Source organism: Saccostrea cucullata, unplaced genomic scaffold (genome assembly GCF_032062105.1).
Source record: "Saccostrea cucullata isolate Sc308-1 unplaced genomic scaffold, CSIRO_AGI_Scuc_v1 ctg485, whole genome shotgun sequence".
Lineage (NCBI taxonomy): Eukaryota > Metazoa > Mollusca > Bivalvia > Ostreida > Ostreidae > Saccostrea > Saccostrea cuccullata.
Genome location: NW_026928836.1, coordinates 26,454 through 53,782, shown reverse-complemented (window position 1 = coordinate 53,782; position 27,329 = coordinate 26,454). Strand labels below are relative to the sequence as shown.

The 27,329-nt window shown below is 32.7% G+C and overlaps 1 protein-coding gene across 1 annotated transcript; it reads right to left on the bottom strand.

The window, feature by feature from the left end:
• Positions 1-2,098: 2,098 nt before the first annotated feature.
• Positions 2,099-27,116, bottom strand: LOC134278874 (uncharacterized). The gene is made up of 7 exons (XM_062761174.1): positions 26,876-27,116; positions 11,241-11,405; positions 6,859-6,960; positions 6,655-6,715; positions 5,524-5,639; positions 4,306-4,392; positions 2,099-3,584 (listed from the first exon to the last, which is right to left on the bottom strand). The coding sequence occupies exons 1-7, from the start codon at positions 27,114-27,116 to the stop codon at positions 2,371-2,373; spliced, it is 1,986 nt and encodes a 661-aa protein (XP_062617158.1). The 3' UTR covers positions 2,099-2,370.
• Positions 27,117-27,329: the final 213 nt, after the last annotated feature.

The window sequence follows — 27,329 nt, the reverse complement described above, 5'->3', positions numbered from 1 at the left end:
AAGAAATTTATTTCACAAACAACAAATAAAATGACACTTACATGTCTTTTAAGCTGAAAAAACTAGCAAAATAGATGGAGATACGTTTGAATAACCTTTGACAATGCTAACATTTTCTGAACCATGAAACAAACTCACACAACATAGCATCTTACACATGAACATTTAAACGTCGTTTTATAGGCTAGAAATGATACATTGTAAACTGTTATTATGAAGATCAATGATCAATAAATATATTATCTTTCAAATATCAATGGGGAAAATTGTAATTGGAGGAGGCTAAAAAATCATCACTTAATAAAAAAAGACTTTGACAAGAAGAAAGTAATGTCACATGTTTGTTTTCACATTATCGGTTAAACTTTTTTTAGATGATCATTGTGAAATTCTATTTTTTTTTTCACATAAAATCTCAGATCATGAAAGATAAAGGGGATTTGTAGCTAATAATAGGATCATTTTAGATTAAAGACATCTCTACAATAATACGTCAAAGATTCTGTATTCATGTAGGTATTAAATAATTTTTCGATGTTGAACTTGAAGATTTTTAAACATTTTCAAGTGGAAACATAATTCATTATTAATTATAAACATTATTAATTGTAAACAAATACGTACAATAATGCACACTTGAATTGTGTGGTATATTTTCAATCTGGATGGAAGTGCTATGTTGTAACATTATTAATGGTATCACACTTGATAATTTAAATATTGGTGGTTACCAATATAAGCAGATGCGGTGATCATGACTATCAGTCGAACAAGTACATGGATATTACTTTTTACAATAACTTAAGTATTTCCAACAAATTACAAAATTGATCAATCATGTATCATGTTTTAAAATGAAATATAGTTTCATATACAGACATTTATAATTAGTTTCCAAAAACATTTTTTACACCCAGTGTGATAGAAAAATCGCGCTAATTTAACATTTCGTTGGATGACTAAAACACTCATATGAAATTTTTATTTAACTTTTATAATTTTCCAAAGGAAATTTATGTGCTGAATAAAATACAAACAAATATAGCATGGATTACGGGGCAAAATATGACAAAAAGGAACTTAAACTTGACAAATTTATAACTTAAGGAAAAATAGACATTTTTGTCATAAAGAGTTATCTCTCTTATCAGAGTATCAATGTACCTTAAATGTCAATTTGACTAAACAAAACTTTTCTGTTCTGGAGAAGATTTTTTCCTATATATTCTGATGCAAAATTTTGATTTTCATTGTGGCCACACCCTTAAATTAGAATATCTTCGTATATTTTCCTAAGTTAAATTGGATCGCACATTGTGTCCCTACCCTACCCCCAAGAATTCTGATTTTAACAATCTTGAAACTATATACTGCCTGAATATGCTTCCATATAAATATTACTAATCATGCCATGGCATTGCCTGTATTCTTGAGAAGATTTTAAAATATTGTTACTATGTATTTCTATGTAAATCTTTGATTGTCAAGTATGACCCTAACCTACCCCCTGGAGTCATGATATGAACAAACTTAAACTTACTATAACTGAGGATGTTTCCATATCAATATCACCATTCATGGCTTTTCTGATCTTGAGAAGAAAATTTTTCAAAGTTTTTTTAACGTTTTCATATGTTCGGTTTTGATCAGCTATTGTGGCCCCGCCCTTCCCGCAAGGGTAATGGTTATCATGAATGATATACGGAAAGATTCATGCATGTATAATATCCATAATTATATTTTTTATGGCGGTTGATTAATGAAGTCGTCTAGGTGACTCCTGCTAAAGGAGTTCTAATATGAATAAACAGTAAATAAATTCTTAGGCCTAATGATAACAAAACATTGAAATTTAATAGCCTCAAAATAAGTAAATGTCATCATAACCTGCGTAGTTACTGTTAGTATGCAATACTTAAAAAAAAAATCATGTTTATGCATATGGGATCCCTATGTCTCATGATAGGTCTCTGAAAAAATTACACAAAGTGGATTACACAAAAAAATGATACACATAACACTAAGTAATATTTGAGCATATATGATTTATTGTTGCCAAACTGTCATCATTGAAAGTTTTATTATATGCACAGCTTGATATTACTTTGACTGAAATCCTTTAGTTCAGGGGAAACATTCTGTTATAAATGATCATTGGGTTATTTTCTCATACTTGTGCACATTGTTGTGAAATTTTCTCATTTTGACTTATTGATGACTACATGCATTGGTCGAAAACTCCCCTTTAAAAATAAGTATAAAATGTGCTCTTAGGGAATAAACAACGATGTTTTTCGGGATGATATAATCTACTTACAGTTTGCAGCAGTCACATAAGCATTAGTTCTCTGCCAATTAAGCTCGGAAAGCTCAAGATGTTCTGTGTATTTCTCCTTTCCGTTTTGCCCAGTCTTGAAATAACGGATGTTCCAAAAAGAGGCTGTCATTCCCAAATTTACTTAATCTTTCTTCGCAAAACAGGTCTACTTCTTCATTGCTTGCCTCAATGGTGAGAGCTTCAGACTGATTCTTAGGGCGAACCAATTGCAGGATTGCATCAAGATTGCAATGTCGCATTATCTTCTGGGGATACTTTTTGTAGCATGCATGAAAGGCGCATATATAAAGAAAGTTATGCCAAAACACGATCACGTTTCCTTCTCTCTTGTTGTCTTCAGTTTTAACTAGATTCTTTTTATGTGACCACATCGGAGCGAGTTCATTTTTGTCCACTGTCTTTGTGTATTCATTAATATTTTTACAATTGGACAGTGTGCTCTTTGGAATGTCAAATGCACTTGCTATTTCTTGTCTAATTTCCGTTTTGTCATGATAGCCCACACAAACGATATATGGGAGCCAATTCCAGATTCTTTCACCTTCCATCAGCTCTTCAAAATGATTTCGAACTGCTTCCAGTGGCCCTACATCCTTTTTGAAAAAATCTGGTATCATTTTGTGATCCAGTCTCATTAGCTTTACGACTAGATATGTTCCGATAGGTACAAAATTTATTTCCGAAACTCGATCAAAGGACAAATTTTTACAATCACAGTTTTTATTTGAACATGAACTCTCAAGGGATTTTATTTCCTTTTCGATGGTTCGTATTTTGTAGCCAGAGCTAGAATCTAGGACCTGTCTTTCATTCTCTTTGATTAGAATCCCAAGCCTATCTAAATGTCCTTTTAAATTATCTCTTATCTCTGTTCGAAGCCCAATTACAAATCGTATATCTTTATGTGTTTCGACTTGCTTAACAATTTCTGATAGAATTTCCACAGTTTCCTGCCTTTCGCATGGGTTTTCATTCCATAGTCCACCCCATCCATCAATGAAATTCACAGATTTAGGTTTAAAAACTTTTTCAAAGGAAAGTTTGGAAAACTTGTCAGAAAAATCTAAGTAATTAAAGTATTTGGGACTCCATGTAGTACAATTTTCATATGCATCGCTTTTAGGATAATTTTTATATGCACCGGTTATTAATTTCCCAGCAAAGGAAACAGAATTTCCAAGCTGTCCAATAACATAAATTACCTTTTTAGAATTCAGTTGGCGAACACCAATATCAATGTACTCAGCTGAAAAGAAATACATCGAGATAACGAACAGCATTTAAGCTTTAAAGTCCATTAAACAATACAAAATATGAGCAGAGCAAATGTGGACCTCCAAAACGTCAGAGCTGGGATCAGATGCCATGGAGGAGTAAGCATCCCCTTTCAAACGGTCAGACTCGCCTTGTGCCTCTTGTCATGACTGGGACATGACGGAAAAATCGACAATTTAGTGTTTAATGCATGCTTTTATTATCAATAGTACGAGGGCCGTTCAAAAATTACGCAGACTGTGCTATTATTTACTCTTAAAGACGTCATATAGTTATAAAATGTCACAGAAATATGTATCTTAAAGATTCCAATAAATTTACGGCAAAATGTCTGTATTTTAAATTCTACTAAAATTATCGGTATGTTGATATCGTTGATGGAGAGGTACGGCGCAATCGAAGATTTTGCTGCGCCGTGACTTAATGGTATTTTCTTAAAAAATCACTAAAAAATAATACCAATTTACAACATTTTGATGTGAAATTTTCAAGACCATATAAGTAAAGATTCCTTTATATAATTTGTGAAATTTTGCCCGATTATGTGGTCAAATATTTCTTCTGTGCAACAAGTCCGCGTAATTTTTGAACGGCCCTCGTATGTATTATTTATATCAAGAAAAAGAAAATTCGCTTTCTTTGAACCAAAAATGTAAATGGAAGAAAAAATAATATGGGATTGCTACACTTACGTTTATCTTCTTCATCTTTTTTAATTAGTTTTTCTGATTGACGATGATCATTGACTGGATCGTTGTTCCTCCCGAATCTGGAGAAACCTAGAGAAAATATTTACATCCATTTAATTGTATTATGCATATTAAATGGATCACATTTGATAATTCAATTGCAAGAACAAAAATAAATTAAAAAAAAAATATGTACTATTATAAAAAATGGAAATTTTTTAATTTACAATTGTGTCTTAATATGAATCAAATCTAAATCTGACTAGAAATATGTCCATAGGACATGAATGCCCCGCCAAGGATATATTAGTAAAGCAACATGAAAATTCGTATGTGCATAATATTTGATCAGTTTGGTTCAGGTAGGGGTTATAGTTACTAAGGAATAAAAATGTAGGTCAGATCCAGCATTCGAAGCAAGTGTGGTGGTGTCCATCACTAGATGCATCATCCATGCAAGTATGGTTCAGGCAGGGCATATAGTTATTTGGGAATGAAAATATAGGTCAGATCCAGCATCTGAGGCAAGTCTGATAGTGTCCATCCCTAGTTGCATCACCCATGCAAGTTTGGTTCAGGTAGGGCTTATAGTTACTTTGGAATGAAAATATGGGTTAGATCCAGAATCCGAAGCAAGTCTGATAGTGTCCATCTCTAGATGCATCATTCATGCAAATTTGGTTCACGCAGGGCTTATAGTTACTTGGGAATGCAAATATAGGTCAGATCCAGCATCCGAAGCAAGTCTGGTGGTGTTCCATTTTCTAGATGCATCATCCATGCAAGTATGGTTCAGGCAGATTATGTCAAATTATTAGATATCTGTCTGGAATTGTTTTTGTTCATATTTTTGAATTTCTGTTTTTTTCATAGCATTCCATTACCCCGGTATTTGAAATAATTTATAAGCTTTAACAAATATAATATTTGCAAAATAATGTTTTAAACATTTACAAGTATGTAGCCTTTATATCTGAGTAAACGTCATCTTTAATCTATATACCAGATTTTATTTCAAGATGTGTAACTTTTGCGAAGAAAAAGAACGGAAACAGCCAATTATTGTAATTTTCTAGTAAGTTATCTTCCATGCTGATATCTTTAACAGCTTAGTCAAATGAAACTAAAGTGGGATATGATGTTGCAGTTTTTTTTTATTTTAGAATTTAGAAACAAGATCATATCTAAAATAACATACATGTGAATTAAAATAATACTCACAAGGCAGCGTTATTCGTCTCTTTTTCATTACTACTATGACCATGATGATGATAACCAATAAGACAACAATTAACCCTATCGGTATGCCAATTTTTAAAGAAAGGGTGTTATCCTCGCTTCAAAAGAAAAAAACAAAGTTATGTTAAATTTAAAAAGGATTTGTGGTAAATCAAATTTGGAAAAAAGAAAAGAAAAAATGGCACAGATATGTAAATTATATTTCTTATAAAATTTTTAAAGAGATTTGTTTTCATTTTGTTCTTACATGTATAAGCACTTTAAATCATTAAAAGTAAACGTGCATGTAAATTTTCCTTTTTTATTGTGTTATTATTATTATAATTATTATTGATTTTTGGAAAAAAAGTTTAATAACTTAAACGTATCTCACATGTCCAAGTGACATATACCTTTTTGCTATTAGCTCTAATTGGTATATAAATAATTCACAGAAGCAAAGCGCATAAAAGATATTATACACGTATAGAGGTACGTTGGATCTTTGAATGAATTGAAAATGGCCATCATGACAAACCTCCATAAATTTGTTGTAAATTTGTGCTTTGATTACAGACATGATACAAGTTTATATTTATTTTTTTATATTGTAAAACGTAATGTAAAAAAAAATCTTAGGAAAATTACGGTTCTCTGTCGAAAGTCAGATATTGAGATTCAATTGACTTTGTATTAGTGAAAATATTGTAACATTTTTGAAGTTACTTTAGGACTGGTCCTTATATGAATGTAAAATATGACACTTGTATTTGTACTAGATTTGTACTAGACGTAGCCTTATACGATTTCAGACAAATGCACTGCAGAAAATTTAATCCTTATGAAATAAAAAGGGGGTAATATTTTAAACTAGAGTTACACTGTTGAACCATCACTCAATCAAAGTTTCTCGTAGTTAAAACTTCAGTGCCATATATTTTACTGTAGAAATTGTCATGGTATCATTATAGTAAGTAGATACATGTATTTCAGTATAGCAGTAATTTTGTACCAGTAAAATAATAAGAAGATAAATTGAAATAAATTATGCATGTCAATACTGCATATAAATAGGTCGAAATTTGTGGTTTGAATTAACAATTTGATTGACATGAATGTGAAATAAAGAAATACCTTAATTGTCGATTTCCAAGAGCATTGTTTTTCTCATCGATATATCCATAACAGACTGGATCTAAGAAAAAAAAATATTAAGAATTCATATTTTCTTATCAGTTATTTAAATTTCTTTTCAATATCGTACATCAAAATTAAGATGCTTTCATTTATAAATATTGCAATTTGATATGCCATCCAACACACTGCGGGTTTTCTTACATTTGTAAACTTCGTCACTCCTGAAGGCAGTATCAGGACAGCCAGTAGTATTACATGTCATCCAATGCAGATAGTCATCTTTTGTGAAAATTGGACAGTGTCCTAATAAAAGATTGTAAATAAGATTTAATTAATTATTTTAAGGAATAATGCTTGTTCGCTTAACAATACTATATACAGTGCTATATTCAAACAGGTATTCACATGTGAGAAAATTATGGATTGCAGGTTTCGCTATCTACTAGTATAACTAGTTGCAAACCTATCATTTTATTGTGTATTTATGTATAATGCTATCCCAGTCGTAGAAATTCACAGTCGCGAAGGTGTTAAGATAAAATTTGCGAATAAAAGATTACGTGAATAATAATTGGTTAGCACTACAGTTTATGTGTTTATTCATAAGTTTATTTTTTATTCAAAACATGAACTATGAAAATGATTTATGCAATTAAAGATGAACGTATACACAAGATGAAACACACCCTTTAAGTCCGGCTTAATGGTGGCTTATAGGTCCTTAATGGTGGTTTAATGGTTGTCTTTAAGTCATCATAAAGTCACCATTAAGCACCTTTAAGTAACATTAACACCACCATTAAGTTACCATTAAGCCAACTCAAAGTCCTTAATGGATGCTTAATGGATGCTTAAATGTAGCTTAATGGTAGCTTAATGGTGGCTTACAGGTCCTTAATGGTAACTTTTAGACCACCATTAAGTCACCATTAAGCTACGATTAAGCTAGACTTACAGGTGCTTAATGTCCAAACTCCATTAAGCTACCATTAAGCTACCATTAAGCCACCATTAAGCCACCATTAAGTCACATTACGCAGTCCATAATATTGTTTATATGGGTGAAAAATTATTTTTATAGTGATTTCTTATCAATGTTATGAATGTAGAGTTCGCTTATATCTTGATTAGGTAAAAATAATGAAAAAGAACGAAATTCAAAATCCAAAAAAAAAAAAAAAAAAAAAAAAAAAAAAACGCCACAGTCGGGGCGCGAACCCGTTACCTTGGGGTTGCAAGGCGAACGCCTTATCCATAAGGCTATCCAAAATATTAAATACTTAAACTTTATTTTTTGCAAAATTTGTTTGGACTTGTAAAGGTATTTACTAGTGTTTAGTTGAACATTTCTGAAAGTCTTAAATTGATTAATTAATCAAAATATAAACAATTTTATTTGTAGATCTTAACACATTTATATATATTTCTACACTGAGTTCGGCTTTAGATTGATGTAATGTGATTGTGTTCTTCGCTCTGTTATTCGAAAATTTTCGAAATTCAAATGTATTAAATCATGATTGAAAACAAATTTATTATAGATAAAACACAAAAGCCTATGATCGAAAAGAAAGAGGAAAAACAAATTCTACTATTATATTTAACATACTGCGGATATTAACGGTTTCTGTGTCAACAATATTTAGTGACAATCCTCGCGTAAGAGTTACCTGGTTAATTAAGTTTACAAAAACTTTTTTTAGCATATCATATTCAGTTTCAAATCTTTTTGTATCATAATGGGTATCAAAATAATTGACTTTTTACGATGATTCATAATTTTTTAATTTGTTATATGCTTGCGTTAAATTAATTTTTTTTTAAATAATTGATCTTTAAAATCTGTCAGTGTACGTTGTGTATGTATAGTTTCCTGTTAGTTAACCGGGGATGGGGGACACCTAATTAAGGTCTATCGTCTCACCAGTCGGTTTACTGTACACTGATCATCTGTTAATCTTACCCCGTTTCTTAATGTGTATACATCTTGTCGGATGTCATGTTTAGTTTGATCGGCCGTTCCTCTGAAAATCGATTTTGAAATAACAATCATTGAAGACCGACTAGATTTTGACAGATACTTACAGCTCATTATAAAAAAAATAAATAACGAATTAATTAGAATTATTCATGATATCGATGTAAAAGCCATTAAAAAGTTTTTCATGGTAAAAGTCAATCTTTGAAAACTAAACATTTGTAATCCAGTAGCCCCCCCCCCCCCCAAAAAAAAAAGCACAGAGATTTTTTTTTATGAGATTATATAGTTATATTCCTGTGAATTCTGTAACGGAATGTTTCTTTTAACACATGAAATAAAAATACCATTTTGTTTTTAAAAAGTATTGTATATTTTGTGTTCATGAATATAGATAATTTTAAGAAAAAAATGATTTTTGATTTTGTAAATTTAAGATATTTCACAAGGCCTTGCTCACGGTGTGTAAAAATTGTTTATTTTTAAAAATCATATACACTAAAAATAAAAACAACGCATGTAATAATGATTTATTTTAAAGAAAATAATATACGGTTCTGATACAGGATGTCTTGTTTTATTATCACTGTAAATGATTTTAAGAAAAAATTAGACACCTCGAGCAAGCCCCTGTGGCTATTAGCTAACTTTGTTCCCAGTGATCAAGTTTATTCATGTTGACAAAAAACTCGTAGAAATTATGATCGATCGAGACAGAATTATGAGTTGGAATATATTTTTGCGTAAATGATATTAAAAAAACAAAAAGTTAGTTCAAAGATTCTATATAAGATGTGTAAAAGTTTAATGAGGGTTGACCATTAAGTCACCATTAAGCTCAGCTTAATGGTGGCTTAATGGTAGCTTAATGAAGTTTGGACATTAAGCACCTGTAAGTTGCAGCTTAATGGTGGCTTAATGGTGGCTTAAAGGAATTAACTTCTTTATGCCACCATTAAGTCACCATTAAGCTCCCATTAAGCGATTGCTTAAAGGTGGTCTTTCGTCTTGTGATGTGCATCCAACTGTTTTCAAATTCATTTATAAATAAAAGCGTAATTAGGGTATCAATTTTAATTCTTCGTAATCTTATTTTCCCCTGGCAATGTAATTGGGGAGGGAATATAGTAATTTGAAAACAATTGTGTTTTTTCGTTCGAGAAAGAGTTTTTGATATAGGATATTTAAGTAATGTAAATTTTCTCGGTATCCGATATTATAAATAGGATTAGATTGTTGTAATTTTTCCAACTTCCAGGGTTTCTGTTTTTGAATATAGTTTGCATGTATTTGAATTACTAAAATACTGAAGTTGGTTTACTATCAATTAAAAAATAAAAAAAAATAACCTTTCTTCAATATTTAATACGAAATGGATAAGCAAGGTTAAACTGAACTAAAATTTTAGAGTTTTACTAAAAGACAGTAATTTATTTTTATTATGGGATAGGTAAAATTGTTATTGAATCCTACTTGTGATTAAAGCTTTAATCCCAGAATGTAAAAGAAGTATATAGTAAAATGATTTTTGGATCGTTAGAATTTGTACCAAATATTTTTCGAAATAAAAACAACTCAGAGTCATTGTGTATACATCAATCAGATATGGTCAGAAAAAAAACAAACAAATATTAATTTGTAAAAGATGTCATTAGACCGTATACAGGATAATTAGGGTAAAATCATCAATTACAATTATTATTATAAAAGTGAAACATAAAGGCCCTTTCACAATTGGCACACGAGCACTTTACAACACTTTGCGATCGGAAAATTTAAGCTTCGCACGAGCTCTTGCATACGTTGCACGATGTCTCGCATTCACTGCATGTGTTTTAGTGGTCGCATCACGTCTCTTCAAAATAGTCAACATGCACACTATTCAGACGCGACCAAATGCGATCCAAACTATCGCAATTCAACGCACGAAAGTTAGTGCGAACATCTTACAACGTTTTAAGTACTCGTAACAGTGATTTACGATTTTTAAAGATCGTAATAAGATGAATCGCAGCTGTCTTTGCGTGTGTTTTGCGACCATGAGACTGTTGCTCAGTATGTCTCATGTGATCTTGCAACGTTTTACTATCATTGTTTGATTTATCACCTTCAATTGCCATTCTTTGCAACAGGTATATATACCACGTATAACTATAAGCATCTTAACTATTTCAACTGAAGAGCGTCGGAAACGGCTGGTATATATACCGGGCCCTCTGACTCGCACAAACATTCGTACTATGTAATGCATGAGCGCACGAGCACCGCGCGTCCAATCGTATTGTCGCACGTTCAATCGTCCGATTACCTGATCAGTCGTACAATCCTATCGCATTATCTTACAACTTTCGCTTTCATTCTACAACAGTCGCATATAGACGCAAGATATATCGCAAGATTTAATGCACAACAGTCGCTTTAAAACGTGTGCATTTCGTACGAACACTTTTTTCATATGCGGTTATTTTGGCAACAGTTTACGATCCTAGACAAAATTATCAGGTCGCGCGAAAATATTGTCGCTTCTGCTCGTGCGCCAATTGTGAAAGGGCCTTAAGGTAAACAATTTATCAATCCTTTGGTAAAAATGATAACTGTTGATTACCTTGCAAAATGAGAGTTTTCTCAATACATTTCTCTTTTCTGGATTTCCCATCCTCAACAAGTAAGCAATGGTAGACATCAGATCCCTGGCATAATTTTGTTTTCGATCTGACTATCCATTCAGTTTCATTCAAAGGACAATGTATTGTGGAAGAAAACACAATACCTGTACATATTATATATATTTGCATGTTTAAGTATGTTTAAAATTTAATTAATATAAAACAAAGACGTTTAAGAAGTATATAAAGAACTACGAACGATAGTATTGTTCTCCCGCTTACCTCTAAATCAATTCTCAAAAGTTAACATATTCGACTGAGTTTAAAAAAGTTTATAGATATTTATATGAATTTTCATAAAACGTTACTTATTAGGCATACCGAAGAAGGATAACTCTATAATTTGGTAAAACTTGTTGTTTTTCACTAAAGAAATCAACAGAAACGGAAAATATTTTAAAACATCCCCCCCCTGTGAAACTAAAATTTATTTTTACAGGTCATATCGACTGTCATTTTACAAATTTATGCCAAAGCTTTTTGTGTTTCACAAGGGGGGGGGGGGGGGGGCATATGTTTATAGACAGAAAACGAAAATAAAAATGCTAATTTTTCACCAGTTTTAAAGCTATTTACAACTAAATAATTGTATATTCGTATATAATATATTATATATTTGTTTTATTTTTTTATGTAAAATATAAGAAAAGATATGAGATACATTTTATCATATTTAAAACTATTTCAAAATATGATGTTTATTGAAAATTCGATTTAAGTAGAAAATATCGTCTGCCCCCTTTCTTCAAGAAGTAGAATTAATGATGATATACTATCAATTGCTGGAATTAAAATGATTAATCAATTACCATAGAACTGTTCTTTGTATTAAACAAAGATATAATGGCCAAATTTCCATTAATATTGTATGTAATGGGTGCAAAATGAAGGCGGGAATCAAGAGTTAGAGTTCGTAGTTCGTAAGTGTCTTTTATATTTTCTAATAAAAGATCGTTCATTGTTTGATAGGATAGAGTTTGCAATAAAAGAAAATAAAAGATATTGAACAACTTTTCTAATGCAAGACACATATATGCAATTGCAGTTTCTGTGTCTGATATTTTTTTCATTACAAATTACCATTGCCCTCGTGGGGATGTGCTTAGACAGTTTGCTTTAAAGTCAAGGCGCAAGGAGTTGATCCTTACGTTGCGGGTTCGAATCCCACGGTGGTACCGGATCTTTGGATGAGATAGTATACCCAGGGTCCCGTTTTGCAGAAGGTGCTGGCACGAAAAAGATCTCTCACTGCTCAATGACTCTTAGTGTAAGGTATAGTGTACAGTGTTGAGTTTAGGTTACAATTTGCATGCTTTCACTGTCAAATGGTGGAGTCTCCAAATCAGTGACAAATAGTCCAGAGGGACGTTAAAAACAAAGAAACGAATAAATAAACAACTTACCAACAACATGGAACATACAAAGACACATCAAGGATTCCATTGCGTAAGTGAAGCGGCTGTATATCTAAAGACATCAACTGCAAAAGAGCCTTTCTTTCTAAAGATTACTTGAACATCAAAATTATATCTACATAACGTTGGCTTCATCTTCATACATGTGATAGATTTTTATTGAAAATAAACAACAATCTTGAAATCTGCTCTGTGTTTCAATTAACAGTTCTTGACATTGTCTTTCAATTTTAAGAATAACCAACTTCAATTATCTTTATTTTGAGCTTGATTTTAATTTTAATATGTAATCCTTGTTTGAAATTGAAGTCGACTTGATATAATAATTTAGTCAGGTTTTATGTTACAGCATTTTTGTGATGTCACATGAATGTGTTGATCATGTGACAGAGATCTATGATATTCCTAGTTGTTGCACAAAAAATGCTTTAGCACAAGTGCAAAACAAAAAAAAATTGTTCAAAGGTTGCTATATAGATCAATTCATTGTGATCTCTGGTACATAGAATGTGCTGGGGACAGGTTTAATTTTTACTCGTATAGAAAAAAAATTACGAGAAATTCAACTTAGCAACATAAGAAGGGGTATTTCCACTCTTTAGCAATTTATACCAAAATGGATAAACTACACACAATCCCCAAAATTCAGTTAGAAGATATGCATCTCTTATAGATTCACATAGAATATCTTAATTTTGTCCTTGTTAATCACTTGCACCAGTCCAATATAAACACGATTATACGGACATGTAAGGGGAGCGTTTCACACATAATTTTTTTGCTATCATTTGAATATGTGCATATCGGTCAAGCAAAAGGAATAGGAATATTTAAATTTCAAATGTTTATCATTATAACGGCACACTTGAGCTTAAAGACAATCCTTTCACTTGAATTAAACAAGAAGTCCCCAAAATAAATCTACATGCGCATGTAATTATCATGACACTTTCCCCGTCATGTCAGCTCAAGTATGCAGTGACTTGACGTCATACTCTATTATGACGTCAAATCTAGGTAGTTCAAAGAAGTAACTACAGTTTGAGCAGTTTTATATTTTACGGGAAGCCTTATCCTAGCTGCGAAAACCAAGGAAAATGTATTGTATTGTGTTATATCTTCAATATTTCTTTCATTAATGAAATAAATACAATCAATAAATTAAAACCAAATAGCTAATTCTTTAGTAATTTTAAATACATACGTAAGTGAAATCAGTCATTTTGTGTTTATTATGTTGAGGACAGATGATGCAAAAAATTTTGTCAAAAAGTCTGAATATAACAAGAGGGGTGTTGTTTTAGTGAGTAAAATGATTAAGTTTAACCGCGTAGTGTTAAATTTTAATTCAAAATTTCACAAAAATGGCATTGGAAGTAAAAAAAACAAGAGGCCCAAGAGCCACAGCGCTCAGCAGAGCACATCGGCTAGGAAAACGCAAATATCAGATCAGAACCGAAAGTTTTCTGAGGTAGGGGGCGTGAATTTTAACCCGAAGGAGATTATGCTTTAAACAAACTAGAATCTACGCCACCTGAGGATGATTCCATAAAAATATTACTAATCATGACTTTGAAGTACTTGATATGAAGATTTTAAAGGTTTCCCTATATATTTGAATGTATATCTACGATCGGCCATTTTGACCCAACCCTAGCCCCAGGGGGTCATGATTTAAACAAATTGAAACTACACTCCCTCAGGATAATTTCACACGAGTTTCATCTTTCCTGGCCCAGTGGTTCTTGAGAAGATTTTAAAAGATTTTTCCTCTGTATTTCCATGTAAAATTTTGATCGGCCATATTGGCCTCACTCTACCCCCAGGGGTCATAATTTAAATAAACTCGAATCTACACTATCTGAGAATGTTTCCATATGAGTTTCATCTCTCCTGGCCCGGTGGTTTTTGAGATTTTTAAAGATTCTTCTATATATTCTTATGTTAAACTTTGATCGGCCATTTTGGCCCTACCCTATCCCTAGGTGTCATGATTTGAACAAACTTGAATCTACACTACCTGATGATATTTCCATATAAATATTACTAATCATGACTTTGAATTACTTTAAAAGAAGATTTTAAAAGGTTTCCCTATATATTCCTATGTATAACTTTAGTTGGCCATTTTGACCCCACCTTATCCCTGGGGGTCATGATTTGAACAAATTTGAATCTACACTACTTGAGGATAATTTCACAAGAGTTTCATCTTTCCTGTCTCAATGGTTCTTGAGAAGAAGTTTTTACAGATTTTTTCCTCAGTCTGTATTCCTATGTAAAATTTTGATCGGCCATATTGGCCCCACCCTAACCCCAGGGGTCATGATTTGAACAAATGTGAATCTACAATATCTGAGAATGTTTCCACATGGGTTTTTTCTTTCCTGGCCCAGTGGTTCTTGAGAAGAAGACTTTTATATTCCTATGTTAAATTTTGTTGGCCATTTTGACCCACCCTATCCCTGGGGGTCATGATTTGAACAAACTTGAATCTACACTACCTGATGATGATTCCATATAAATATTACATGTATTAATCATGACTTTGAAGAACTTAAAAGAAGATTTTAAAAAGATTCCCTATATATTCCTATGTATACCTTTAGTCGGCAATTTTGACCCCACCTTAGCCCCGGGGGTCATGATTTGAACAAATTTAAATCTATATTATCGGAGAATGATTCCATATGAGTTCATCGTTCCTGTCTCAATGGTTCTTGAGAAGAAGATTTTTACAGATGTTTTTCCTCTGTATTCCTATGTAAAATTTTGATCGGTCATATTGGCCCTACCCTACCCCCCACCCCCCTGGAGTCATGATTTGAATAAATGTAAATCTACAGTACCTAAGAATGTTTCCACATGAGTTTCATCTTTCCTGGCCCAGTGGTTCTTGAGAAGAAGATTTTTAAAGATTTTTATATATATTCCTATGTTAAACTTTGATCTACCTGAGGATGATTCCATATAAATATCACTAATCAAGACTTTAAAGTACTTGAAAAGAAGATTTTAAGGTTTCCTTATATATTCCAATGAATAATTTGGTCGGCCATTTTGACCCTACCCTATTCCTGGGGGTCATGATTTGTACAAACTTGAATCAACACTACCTGAGGATGAATTCCACATAAGTTTTATTTTTCCTGGTTCTGTGGTTCTTGAGAAGAAGATTTTAAAAGATTTTCCTACAATTCCTATGTAAAATTTTGATCGGACATTTTGGCCCCCAGCTTACCCCCGGGGGTAATGATTTAAAGAAACGTGAATCTACATTTCCTGAGGATGATTCCACATGAGTTTCATCTTTCCTGGTCTAGTGGTTCCTGAAAAGAAGATTCTTACAGATTTTTCCTATATATTCCTATGTAAAACTTTGATCGGCCATGTTGACCCCAACCTATCCTTGGGTGTCATGATTTGAACAAATTTGAATCTACGCTACCTGCGGATGATTCCATATAAGTTTCATCTTTCATGGCCCAGTGGTTCTTGAGAAGATTTTAAAGATTTTTCCTATATTCTATTCCTATGTTAAACTTTGATCGGCCATTTTGGCTCCACCCTACACCCGGGGTATTGATTTGTACAAACTTGATGATTGAGGATGATTCCACATGAGATTCATCATTCCTGGCCCAGTGGTTCTTGAGAGGAATATTTTCTAAAAATGCCATTAATTTTTCTCTAATTCATAATTATCGCCGTTGGAAAAAAGCGTGGCCCTTCATTTGAACAAACGTGAATCCCCTTTACCCAAGAATACTTTGGTTGAAATTGGCCCAGTGGTTCTTGAGAAGAAGATGAAAATGTGAAAAGTTTACGACGACGACGATAACGACGACAACAACAACGACACACGACGGACAAATTTTAAGCCTTCGGCTCAGGTAAGCTAATAATTGCAGAGATTTATCAGAATGGTTTGAGAAGACTAGACTTTCGAACATCATATTTATTTAGGTTTACAATATGTTCATATTCTAGAAATTTATCATTTGCTTCAGTTGCTATGAAATAAAGACCTCAAAACCTACATACCAATCCAGGCATCCATTTTTTGTTTATATCATCTGCCTTTTAATTAGAGTGATACGTGGACAACAATGAATTATAAAATGTCGAGTAATGAAATGTTAAACAAAGATGATTTGCTTATTTAAAATTAAACTTTTGCAATATCTGTATGGATCAATAACATCGTTCCTTGTCTTTTCGGTGCCAACGGCTCTCCGAATTTTAAATACTTTAACAATCAAATCTACAAAAGGCCTTTATGCGTGTATTAAAAATTTTTAAGCACAGGTAAGTAATTTAAAGTTTTATGATGAAGATCAGATTCTAAAATTAATATTAATTCAAATGATTAGAATTTCGAACATTGGCATTTAACACAGGAGTTTACTGTAACCGAAATCAATTAATAAGATTTCCAGTGAAACTCATATATTACAAAGCAATACAATATTTCGTTAAATAATTAATGTGACGCACTTTTCTTCTGGACATGTCGGCAATTCCATATTTTTCTTTTGGGGAACAAAATCTACATTTCAGATTAAAAAGGTTTAAAAAAGGAATTCATCTTGATAATTATTCCTCTCACGTTCTGTAAAGAAGATATTTCGTGCATTCTTAATACATGTTTTCTTTTTGTACATTATATGTACAGGTTGTGGTGTGATTGTAATCGAAAATGTAAAAGATAAAAAAGTAAACAAGATATTTTTGTGAAACAGTATGCGTCCAGCGACAACAAAGTTCGAAAAACTATGTTAAGCATATGGGTCACAGTCAAGGCAACAAGGTCATTGACCGGTGTTGTTTGAAAGAGCTTAATTAGAGGAGTATGCATAAGAAATATGAAATCTCTGTCTCTAATTGTTCAGAAGATGTGTCGAATGTTCGAAAAGCTATTTTTAGCATATAGATCACATTCAAATTCATAAGGTCGAAGAAATTGATAAGTGAAGAATGCATAACAAATTTGAAATCGCTATCACATTTTGTTCATAAGTAATGGATAATGTTCGAAAAGAGTCATTTTAAGCATGTTGGTCACAGTCAATGTCACAAGTTCGATCATTAACCTTGCTGTCATTTGAAAGAGCACAATTAGTGGAGTTTATCTCGCACTGTTCAAAAGTTATAGCTAAGGTTTAAGTTGACAACAGACAGACAAACAGCTAAACAGACGGAAAGGGCAAAAACAATATACGCCCAGAATCCATCGATAAAGATGCATAAAATGATCAATTATTTCTTTTCACTGTTGAATTAAACACAAACAAATACTATAGTACCTTTGCATATAAACTTTCTGCAATACAGAATACATTATAATTACATAACAAGATCAATAACGGTCTGCCATTTTTCATTATTACGATTCATGTTATCCTTTTTTTACCAGATTGGAGCAAGATGATTATATAAACCAGAAAGCATTGTGTGTCGTTTGAAAAAGAATTATACAGAAATACCTACCTGGAAGTCATCACATCCAAAATTTCGAAATTCACAAAATTTTCTCTTTTATATTTAGAAAAAATGTGGTTTTAGTTCTTTTTCTTTATTTTCACGTACTGTATGCTACAATCATAGACGCAGTCCCTGATTTAATTTTTAAATATGTCTGTCTAAAAAATAGATGATTACAGTACTTTTGTCATATAAAATTAGAAACATCAATCACTGCTACATTTTTCCAGACACTGCATGCATTTTGTTGTCGTCATTTAGGTGTTTATGGGCAATCAATAATGTTGCAACATGAACAGAAGTTATTAGTAATCAATAAAATTTAGAAAGAAAAGCTAATGAATTATTTCATAAATCTATTTATTAAAAGGCCAAAAAAAAAAAAATAATATAAAAGTAAACAGGAGTACATATACTTACCTCATAAAAGCTGATATAAATGTTCATGTACACAGAGAAATGTCAACTGTCTATTTATGGATTTGGTCTTTCTTTAATGCAGTAATTATTCAACTTTCGGTTTATTTGTTTATGATGTCAGACATTTTGATTTATTTTTTAATTAATTCTAATACATGTAGCGATATTAACTGTTTTCTGGCACATTTAAGACTTTTGCAGTTAGATAGGACTGTAAACATGTGCATAAAAACATTTATTTTCAAAATAAAATAATAATTATGATTTAATGTATGAAACCTAAGGTGAACTAAATCAGTGACGCAGCTCATGATTTGTAAATAGAACTTTAAATTGATTTAAACCAACACCTCTTCTTGGCTCATACAATAGATCCTGACAAAGTTAAATTAAAAAGAATAAAGGATGCTTATCCAGGGTTAGTTGTTATCGACAATTGTACATGCTTAATGCTCAATATATTCTACACACCAGTTAAATATGAAAATTAACAGATAAATAATAAAAGTAGTGTATTTTGAATATCAAATCTTTTAGTCACTTTTTTGAAAATGTCCTTGACCTGATTGTGTTTATATATACAAAGCAAGACAATAGTTATACCACTGCATGAGGATGACCTAAAGCACAAAGTTAATAATGTTAATGAAAGAAATTATTTGCTTGTAATCCGTCTAAGTTTTGATATGTACGTTAATTTGTCATTCTTTAACATATTTATTTTTTAAAAATCCTGATTTCTTTCAGACGCTGATAGAATCCCCACTCTCGTCGCAGAAATAATATTCCCACTCTCGGATGAAAATATACTATATATAAAATATAAATATATTCAACAAAAAAGAAACGCATATTCAGATTGAACATGATAATCTAAGTTTTCACGTTAAGCCTTATATTTTAAAAGTGATTTTAGAGAGTGTCGTGAAGAAATACCTAGAAAAACCTAGGTTGTAAATTGAAAAGTTATGTTGACGTCATTGTCGTCACTTCTAAATTCTAGGGGCATACCATCTCAATCAATTTATGTGTCCTTCACAAATTTTTTTGAGTATAGATATTTTTGCATACAATGCATTATTTTTAATTCTAATTTTCCATGTACTAAAGAATGCAGGCAGTTTCTTTGTACAAAAATTTTGGAGTTGTACATACTTTAGAAATAAACCAAAATTTAAATGTGACCATTACATTTTTAAAGGAACTGGCCCACTACTGGCACATTTGTATTTCACAGTTGTATTTCGTTCGACAAAACCTTCTTTTAGATTTCAACAATTTGACTTTTGACCTTGAAGTTGAACATGCATTTGTGAGATTTCTGCATAAGCTTCCACACACATGCGATGGCATCAGTGTTTCTAAAGCACATTTTTTTATATCTTGGATGCCGTACAAATGACAATTTGATTTCTGGTATATTGTTTTTGATTCTCATCACATATTTATACGTAGTTTGTTTGAAATCTAGTTATGTTAATTTTTCGATAAGGGTTAGACCTTTAATCCAATGTAAAATGTTTGCTACTGACAAACAAAATACAAAACGACCATTTTACAAATATTTTTTATTGCATCTTTACATTTATTTCTAGCATCTGAAATGACCGAAAGTCCAAAAAGAATGCTACCTTTAAATATATATATATATATATATATATATATATATATATATATATATATATATATATATATATATATATATATATATATATACATAAATATCATGTTATATATTTTACGGTTTTGTCTATTTATAAGGGTATGTGATATATATTAGCGGTTTTTTTTTAAATATCATTGATGTTACTAAGTGCAAAGTTTTGCAAAGACGACAACGTAACATAAGAGATACCATTAGATCACTTTTCTTGTTTTTTTCTACCCATCCAGTCTAAGACTAGTGGATGTTCCCCTAAACAACTATCATTTATTATATTTTTCAATCTTTCTTCACAGAACAAATCCACCATGTCGTCATCTGCTTTAATCGTGAAAGGGTCATCACAATAGCCACTTGGTCGGACAATTTGAAGGATTGCATCCAGATTGCAAAAACGCATTATCTCTCTAGGGTACTTTTTGTAGCTTGCATGAAACGCACAAATATTAAGAAAATTATGCGAAAAAACAAGGAAGCTTCTGTCACCTTTGTCTTGCTTTTCCATTTCACTGAATCTTTCTGACCACATCGAATCTAATTTCTTTAATGATTTTGTGTACTTATCAATTCTTTCATCAACTAATAATACATCTCTCAAAATGCCAAAAGCATTTGCTATATCATGTATAAATTCATGTTCTTCATAATACCCTCAACATACAAAATATGGGAGCCAAGACCAGAGTTTTTCACCTTCCATTAATCCTTCAAAGTGGTTGCACATTGCTTTCAGTGGACCTGTTTCTTTTTTTAAAAAGTCTGGGATCATTTTGTGATCAAATTTCATTAATTTAACAACAAGATATATTCCGATAGGATCTTGAGTGATTCGTGACACTCGTTCGTATGTCAAAGACTTACAATCACAACAATTGTTTGAACAAGAGTTCTGAAGCAGTTCTATTCCTCCTTCTATCTTTTGTTTTTTGTAAATAGTGGTATTGTCAAGCAACACACGGTCATGTTCTTCCATTCGGATCCCGCTTTTTATAAATTTATCTTTCATCTCTGTTATTAGCAGACTTATTTTTATATTCATATGAAGCAGAATTTATGCAAAATCTTTTACGTGAAAAGAAGAAAACACTTGCTGTGGCCTTCAACTCGACATTTAGATATATCGACGACGTATTGTCAATTAATAATGATAATTTCCATTCCTACGTCGACACGATATATCCTGGTGAGTTTGAGATAAAAGATACCACAGAGTCCGACACTTCTGCTTCATACTTGGATATTTTACTTGAAAAAGACACTAATGGTAATCTAACAACCAAGCTATATGATAAACGTGATGACTTTAACTTTTCTATCGTCAAATTCCCTTACTTATGCAGCAATATACCTTCATCACCTGCATACGGAGCATTTATATCTCAGTTGATTCGATACGCAAGAGCATGCTCTACGTATGAACAATTTCTTAAACGAGGTAAATTATTGACAAGCAAGTTGATGAAACAAGAATATCAACAGTCTCGTTTAAAGTCATCATTTCGTAAATTCTATGGTCGATACAATGACCTTGTCAGCAAATACAATTTATCATTGAATGAAATGCTGACTGACGTTTTTCATACCAATTGTTAGTCCAATATTTATACACTGAATTGACCACGGATTTTTTCCGTTATTTCCTGATTATGACAACGAGCACACGGCGGGTGTGACCGTTCGGCAGGGGATGCTCACTCCTCCATGGCACCTGATCCCACCTCTGATGTTTCGGAGGTCCGTGTTTGCTCTGCTCTTATTTTGTATATTTGTTTAATGGACGTTGAGATTGAATACTGTTCGTTATTTCCATATCCTTCTCTGTGCGAAGCCCAATTACGAACTTTATTTTTTCAAGTTTTGGGCTTTTTTCAATGACCTTTACCATCGTTTCGATTGAAAGTCTTTTTTCACATGGGTTTTCGTTCCACAATCCACCCCATCCATCAATGAAATAAACTGTGTTGAGTTTAAAAACTTTTTTGTTGGAGGCTCAAAAAATCCTTAGTAATGTCGAAGTAGTTATAGTATTCGCTAATCATGTTATTACTTTCAGCGAATGCATCTGCTATTTTTTTTCCAGAAGTAGAGACAGAATTTCCAAGTTTACCAACTACGTAAAGGATATTTCCGTCATTCAGTAAATGAATACCAACTCGGATATGCTCGTCTTCAGGAGATGCATCTAAATTCAAAGACAAAAATTTGCAACAATTTTGAATTTGAAAATTTAAATAACACATTACTTTTAATTCAAATATTCGATCTACAACTTTTACTACATAAATTTGTAGGGAAAATTGATTCTTACTCATAATGCAAAATGAAACAATAAAAAATCCATTGATACTTCGTTTTATCTTCTCACGAGGTACAATGTAGCAATGACAGTGTAAACATTGTAAAAACACAGGCGGAATAAGGAAACATACAGTATATTCTACCTTGACTACCTCAGTGATATATTATGCCGTCATAGTAGGCGAGATGACGTTAACTTTAGAACAAGTTTTCGTGATATTGGTATTTAGAGATGTTAGTTACCTCTACAAATGAATAGAACCGTGTAAACATTAACAAGAGGAAAATGTTTTTATTTTATTATGCTGTATTCTGTCATTTTTGATTAAAATATACAAACAATGACGTCATATTTGTACATTATGTAATTTGGGAATTGATCAAGTCGTGTAAAGAGAATTTGGCTAGGATACGTAAAGATACGTAAAATAGAGTTAAATAATTTGTTAAATTCATATGGAGTTCAGTCAATAAAACAGGTATGTTAACTTTTTTCCCATCGAAAATGTTCCTTTCGAAGACAGTCAGCTATAAATGTATCCCGTTTGGCCTTTCCTGTGTCATTTCTGGCAAAAATAATGCACCAGAACTACAACAACCGAAAGCAAGGGACCACAATTATTTGAATTTGCTTGATTACAGACCCTGAGACGTGCTACTACCCCACACGCTCGCTGCACGAACGGTACACGAACGCTACACGGTTTGCACGAAACGCTGCACGGTTTACACGAAACGCTACACGGTTTGCACGAAACGCTACACGGTTTACACGAAACGCTTTGCACGAAAGGCTGCACGGTTTACACGAAAGGCTGCACGAAACGCTTTGTACACGTTTCTCACACGCTTTGTACACGATTCTCGCACGTTTTGGTCTCGGTTTGGATTTTATACTCGGAATATCTCGGACATTATTACGGTTTTATCATCAATTAAATGGAAATCTACTTTCACAAAGCCACATTTAGCAGCTGATTAAATTAAATATCAGTACACTAGTTCCATATAAACCATTTGTAATTCATTAATAAATAATTGTCATTTTGTATTTATTTATTTATCCAAATGTTTAAAAACGAAATGCCGGTATCATGAATGCCTGCTTGATGAAATACATTTTTTTTATATTAGCCATTCATTACAATGTATCTCCTGCAATTAAATATTTTTACGAGTATATTTTAAAAAATTAAACAAAAATGTGATTTCTTTCAGCAGGAATATGAACTCATTGATTTTAAATAATATATATGATATTGTTTTTGAATTCCATGGGCGGATTATTTTTCTTGATTTTGATTTAGTAATAAAATTTGCCTATATACTTTACAAACGATTATTGATACATTTTTAAAGATTATTTTATCTTACCTAAGCATTATCTGTAGGAGGGAAACCTGTAAGGGGGGTAAATGTGATGTCTTAATCTATTTTTATTTTCTTTCTCTTTTTACATGAAGCTCAACAAATAACATCTGTATACCCATCATACTGTAAATTCCTTCAAAACCCGATTAGACGTATGTATATATGTGTACGTAAGTCGCGGCATTTGAATATACATTGTACATACAATGTAGATCGATCTTTACACCGACATTCAGGTATATTACAAGAAAACGGAAAAATCTTAGATGAATTGTACGTGATTGATAAAACAAATAATATACAATTAATAATAATTTACACCTGAACTTTTCATACATGATATTCATGGAAAGACTACCAAATCAGTTCTCTTTTTATTTAACTGTTTATTTTACTGTTTACGGCTAGAAATTCGGATTTACAAATAAAAGATGAAATCCGCTGATATATAAGTTGAACCAATTAAATATTCATAGAATCATTTTATTTTCAAAATAATAAAACCCAGTCGTAATTTATAAGTGTCATTAAGCCGTGAACTCAACATGTACATATAGCAAAACAGGTTTTTACTTCAATGCACTCGGAGCCCGTTATCGTTGTTGTTTACATGACCTTGATCACAGTTCAAAGGCGGTAAGAAGATTCAAATATATTTTTAAGGGGTGTATCTGCGCACACAGGATTTAGAAAAGAATATAAAATTAAGCATTTAGTTAAACTAACATTAGATGGAAAATTACAACAAAAAACGAAAGACTACTAGTAATTTTATTAACCCCCTTTTCTAAACACGTGTGCCTGTGAATTAAAATAATCATCCATTTATATGACAAACATGAGCAACGTTAACACATTTGAAGGTATTAAAAGGTATTAAATGACACATCGTTTCAAAACTTTCTTTCACGTACTTAAAATTTTAAGACAAAAAGTCCCAATATATTCTTGCATTTGCTTTTTAAAAATTAAAAAAAAGTAAAACCGGTAATTCTTTCTTTGAGAAAAATTTTAGTTTATTAATTTGAACACCTTTTCTTTAGAAGGAAAAGAAAACAAATATTAAAATATATGTTATACATTACCGTGTAATTTCATTTTGTTGTTCCGTTTTTTTTTTTTTTTTACTCCTAAAATATCACAAGCATTTTAATAATTAATTCAATAATAAAATAATAATACAATTTAACATCCTGACCTATCGATAGCCATATTTAAAATGAAATGACTTCCGAATGAATCTTACACGATTCTTGCACGAAAGTCGCACGTTTCTTACACGGTTCTCACACGAAAGTCGCACGTTTCTCACACGCTTCTCGCACGCTCGCTGCACGGTTTGCACGAAACGCTTTGAAGCTTACACGAAACGCTGCACGGTTTACACGAAACGCTACACGGTTTGCACGAAACGCTGCACGGTTTACACGAAACGCTACACGGTTTGCACGAAACGGAAACGGAAAGCGCACGTAAGTCACACGCTTTTTTGGGGTAGTAGCACGTCTCAGGGTAATATTTTCCATTGCATTTGATGCCTAAAAGGTCAAAGTCCCCTGGGTAAATGGGCAACAGGCGGAATGCACTCTTAAGGTCAGTTTTAGCCAGTAAGGTACCCTGTCCCAATTCCTGTATCATCGATACTGCTTCGTCTATATTGCTATACTTCACAGTGCAAATGTCCGGGTCAATAAAATAATTAACTGAATCAAAGTCTGGGTAGGATAAGTGATGAATTAAACGAAAATCCCCATCTTTTTTGGAGCAAACCTACTGGTGATATGCGAAGTGTAGGTAAAGGAATATCGTGAAAAGGACCAGCCATCCTACCCAAGGCAACTTCTTTAGTGAGCTTTTGCTCTACAACTTGAGGGGCGACTCTGGCCGATTTAAGATTTCTTGCTTCCCTGTAAGCTCTAGGGCCAGCGTAGTGCAGCGGAAAACCAAATTTAAAACCATCTAACAGTTGCTGTTTCTCTGAATTGAAAGGATATGATTTTAATTCGTTATTCAGTTGGTTGTAATTAATGGGTGTGGTAGCAAGGTCATATAGAGTTGTGTCAGCATTATTTCTGCCTGAATCTGCAGTTGATTCCGGGGTGAGATCCCCCACAGTTTGTGCATCTGTGTCTAAACTTGGAGGGATTAAATGAGCATGAGCCCCAATTAAAGGCAAAGCAGTTGCCAACAGACCTTGGTGACTGTGGTTTATTAATCTTATAGCCTTGGTTAAATCCGGACCCCACCTTGGGTTGTTGTTCCGGGATAGGTTGTTTGAGTCCGGGTGCGAAAGGAACTACCCCCAGCGAAAGTATTTGTGAAGCAGATTGTTCTGGCTGCCCCGGTGTTATCAACACTACCACAATTCGAAATCCACTTCCCCCCATGATGAAGTAGGGTACCTCTCTTTTTTCAAGCGGAATTGCTCGTCATATTTGGACCAACTCAAATGACCCTGTCTAATAGCGGCCAATCAAATACTATGCATATATTTAATCATTTCTTGGGCTTTCCCGGGAAACCTCTCGAGGTATATTGACATGTATATAATAAACGCGGTAGTCCAAATGTGTATATTATTTATCGACTTCAAACGTTGTTTTTCGACAACTAATTGGCCATTTTTGATCACCAGTTCCCCAGTAATGTTCGGGTCCGTCCTTAGGTCATGAGCCTGTTTTAACAATACTGCCAAATCTATGTAAGAACCTGTCCATATTTTTTCTCGAATGGCTGCAGGCACATGGCTGCCCATAGAGTCACAAATACTAATTTCTGTCGATGGGCGACTGCTTGTAACCTGCATCTGTTCCCCAGTCGAAAGACCCCCCTATACATTGAGCTACTGAATTAAACAAGCCCAACTGATTCGTGTCCAAGCTTCTCGCTTCGTGCCAATTTTTATTGAAATCAATGTTTATACCTGGCCCTGCGCCCTTGTCCGGCTGTGTCGGACCCTGTACCGTCTGGTTACTGACGCTTTCATCTAATAAAGGTACTGCCGGTGCTGCTTCACTCTCTGGATTGTCTGAATTCAGGGGCCCATCCGAGCTTTGATTTTGAGCTTCAACCAACCGTCTGCTCGGTTTTCTTTTTCTTTTTGAACTACCATCGGAGCTTCTTTGTCCCTCCTTACGCCCCCTCTTTCTTGTTTTTGGAGGCATGATTAGATTCGATGACAGTGGATAACTGGATATATTGGACTAAAAGATCTTGAAATATTTTAAAGATGTCCGGCTGCTTCCATGCTCTCTTTCTAGAATATTCTAAATCAGTATCACTGAGGGCTTGATTTAATTTACTCAATGTATATAACAAAAGCTTGAAATTGTTTCATCGGGAATAAGGCTACAAGAGTTATCGCGCTTGCACTGGAA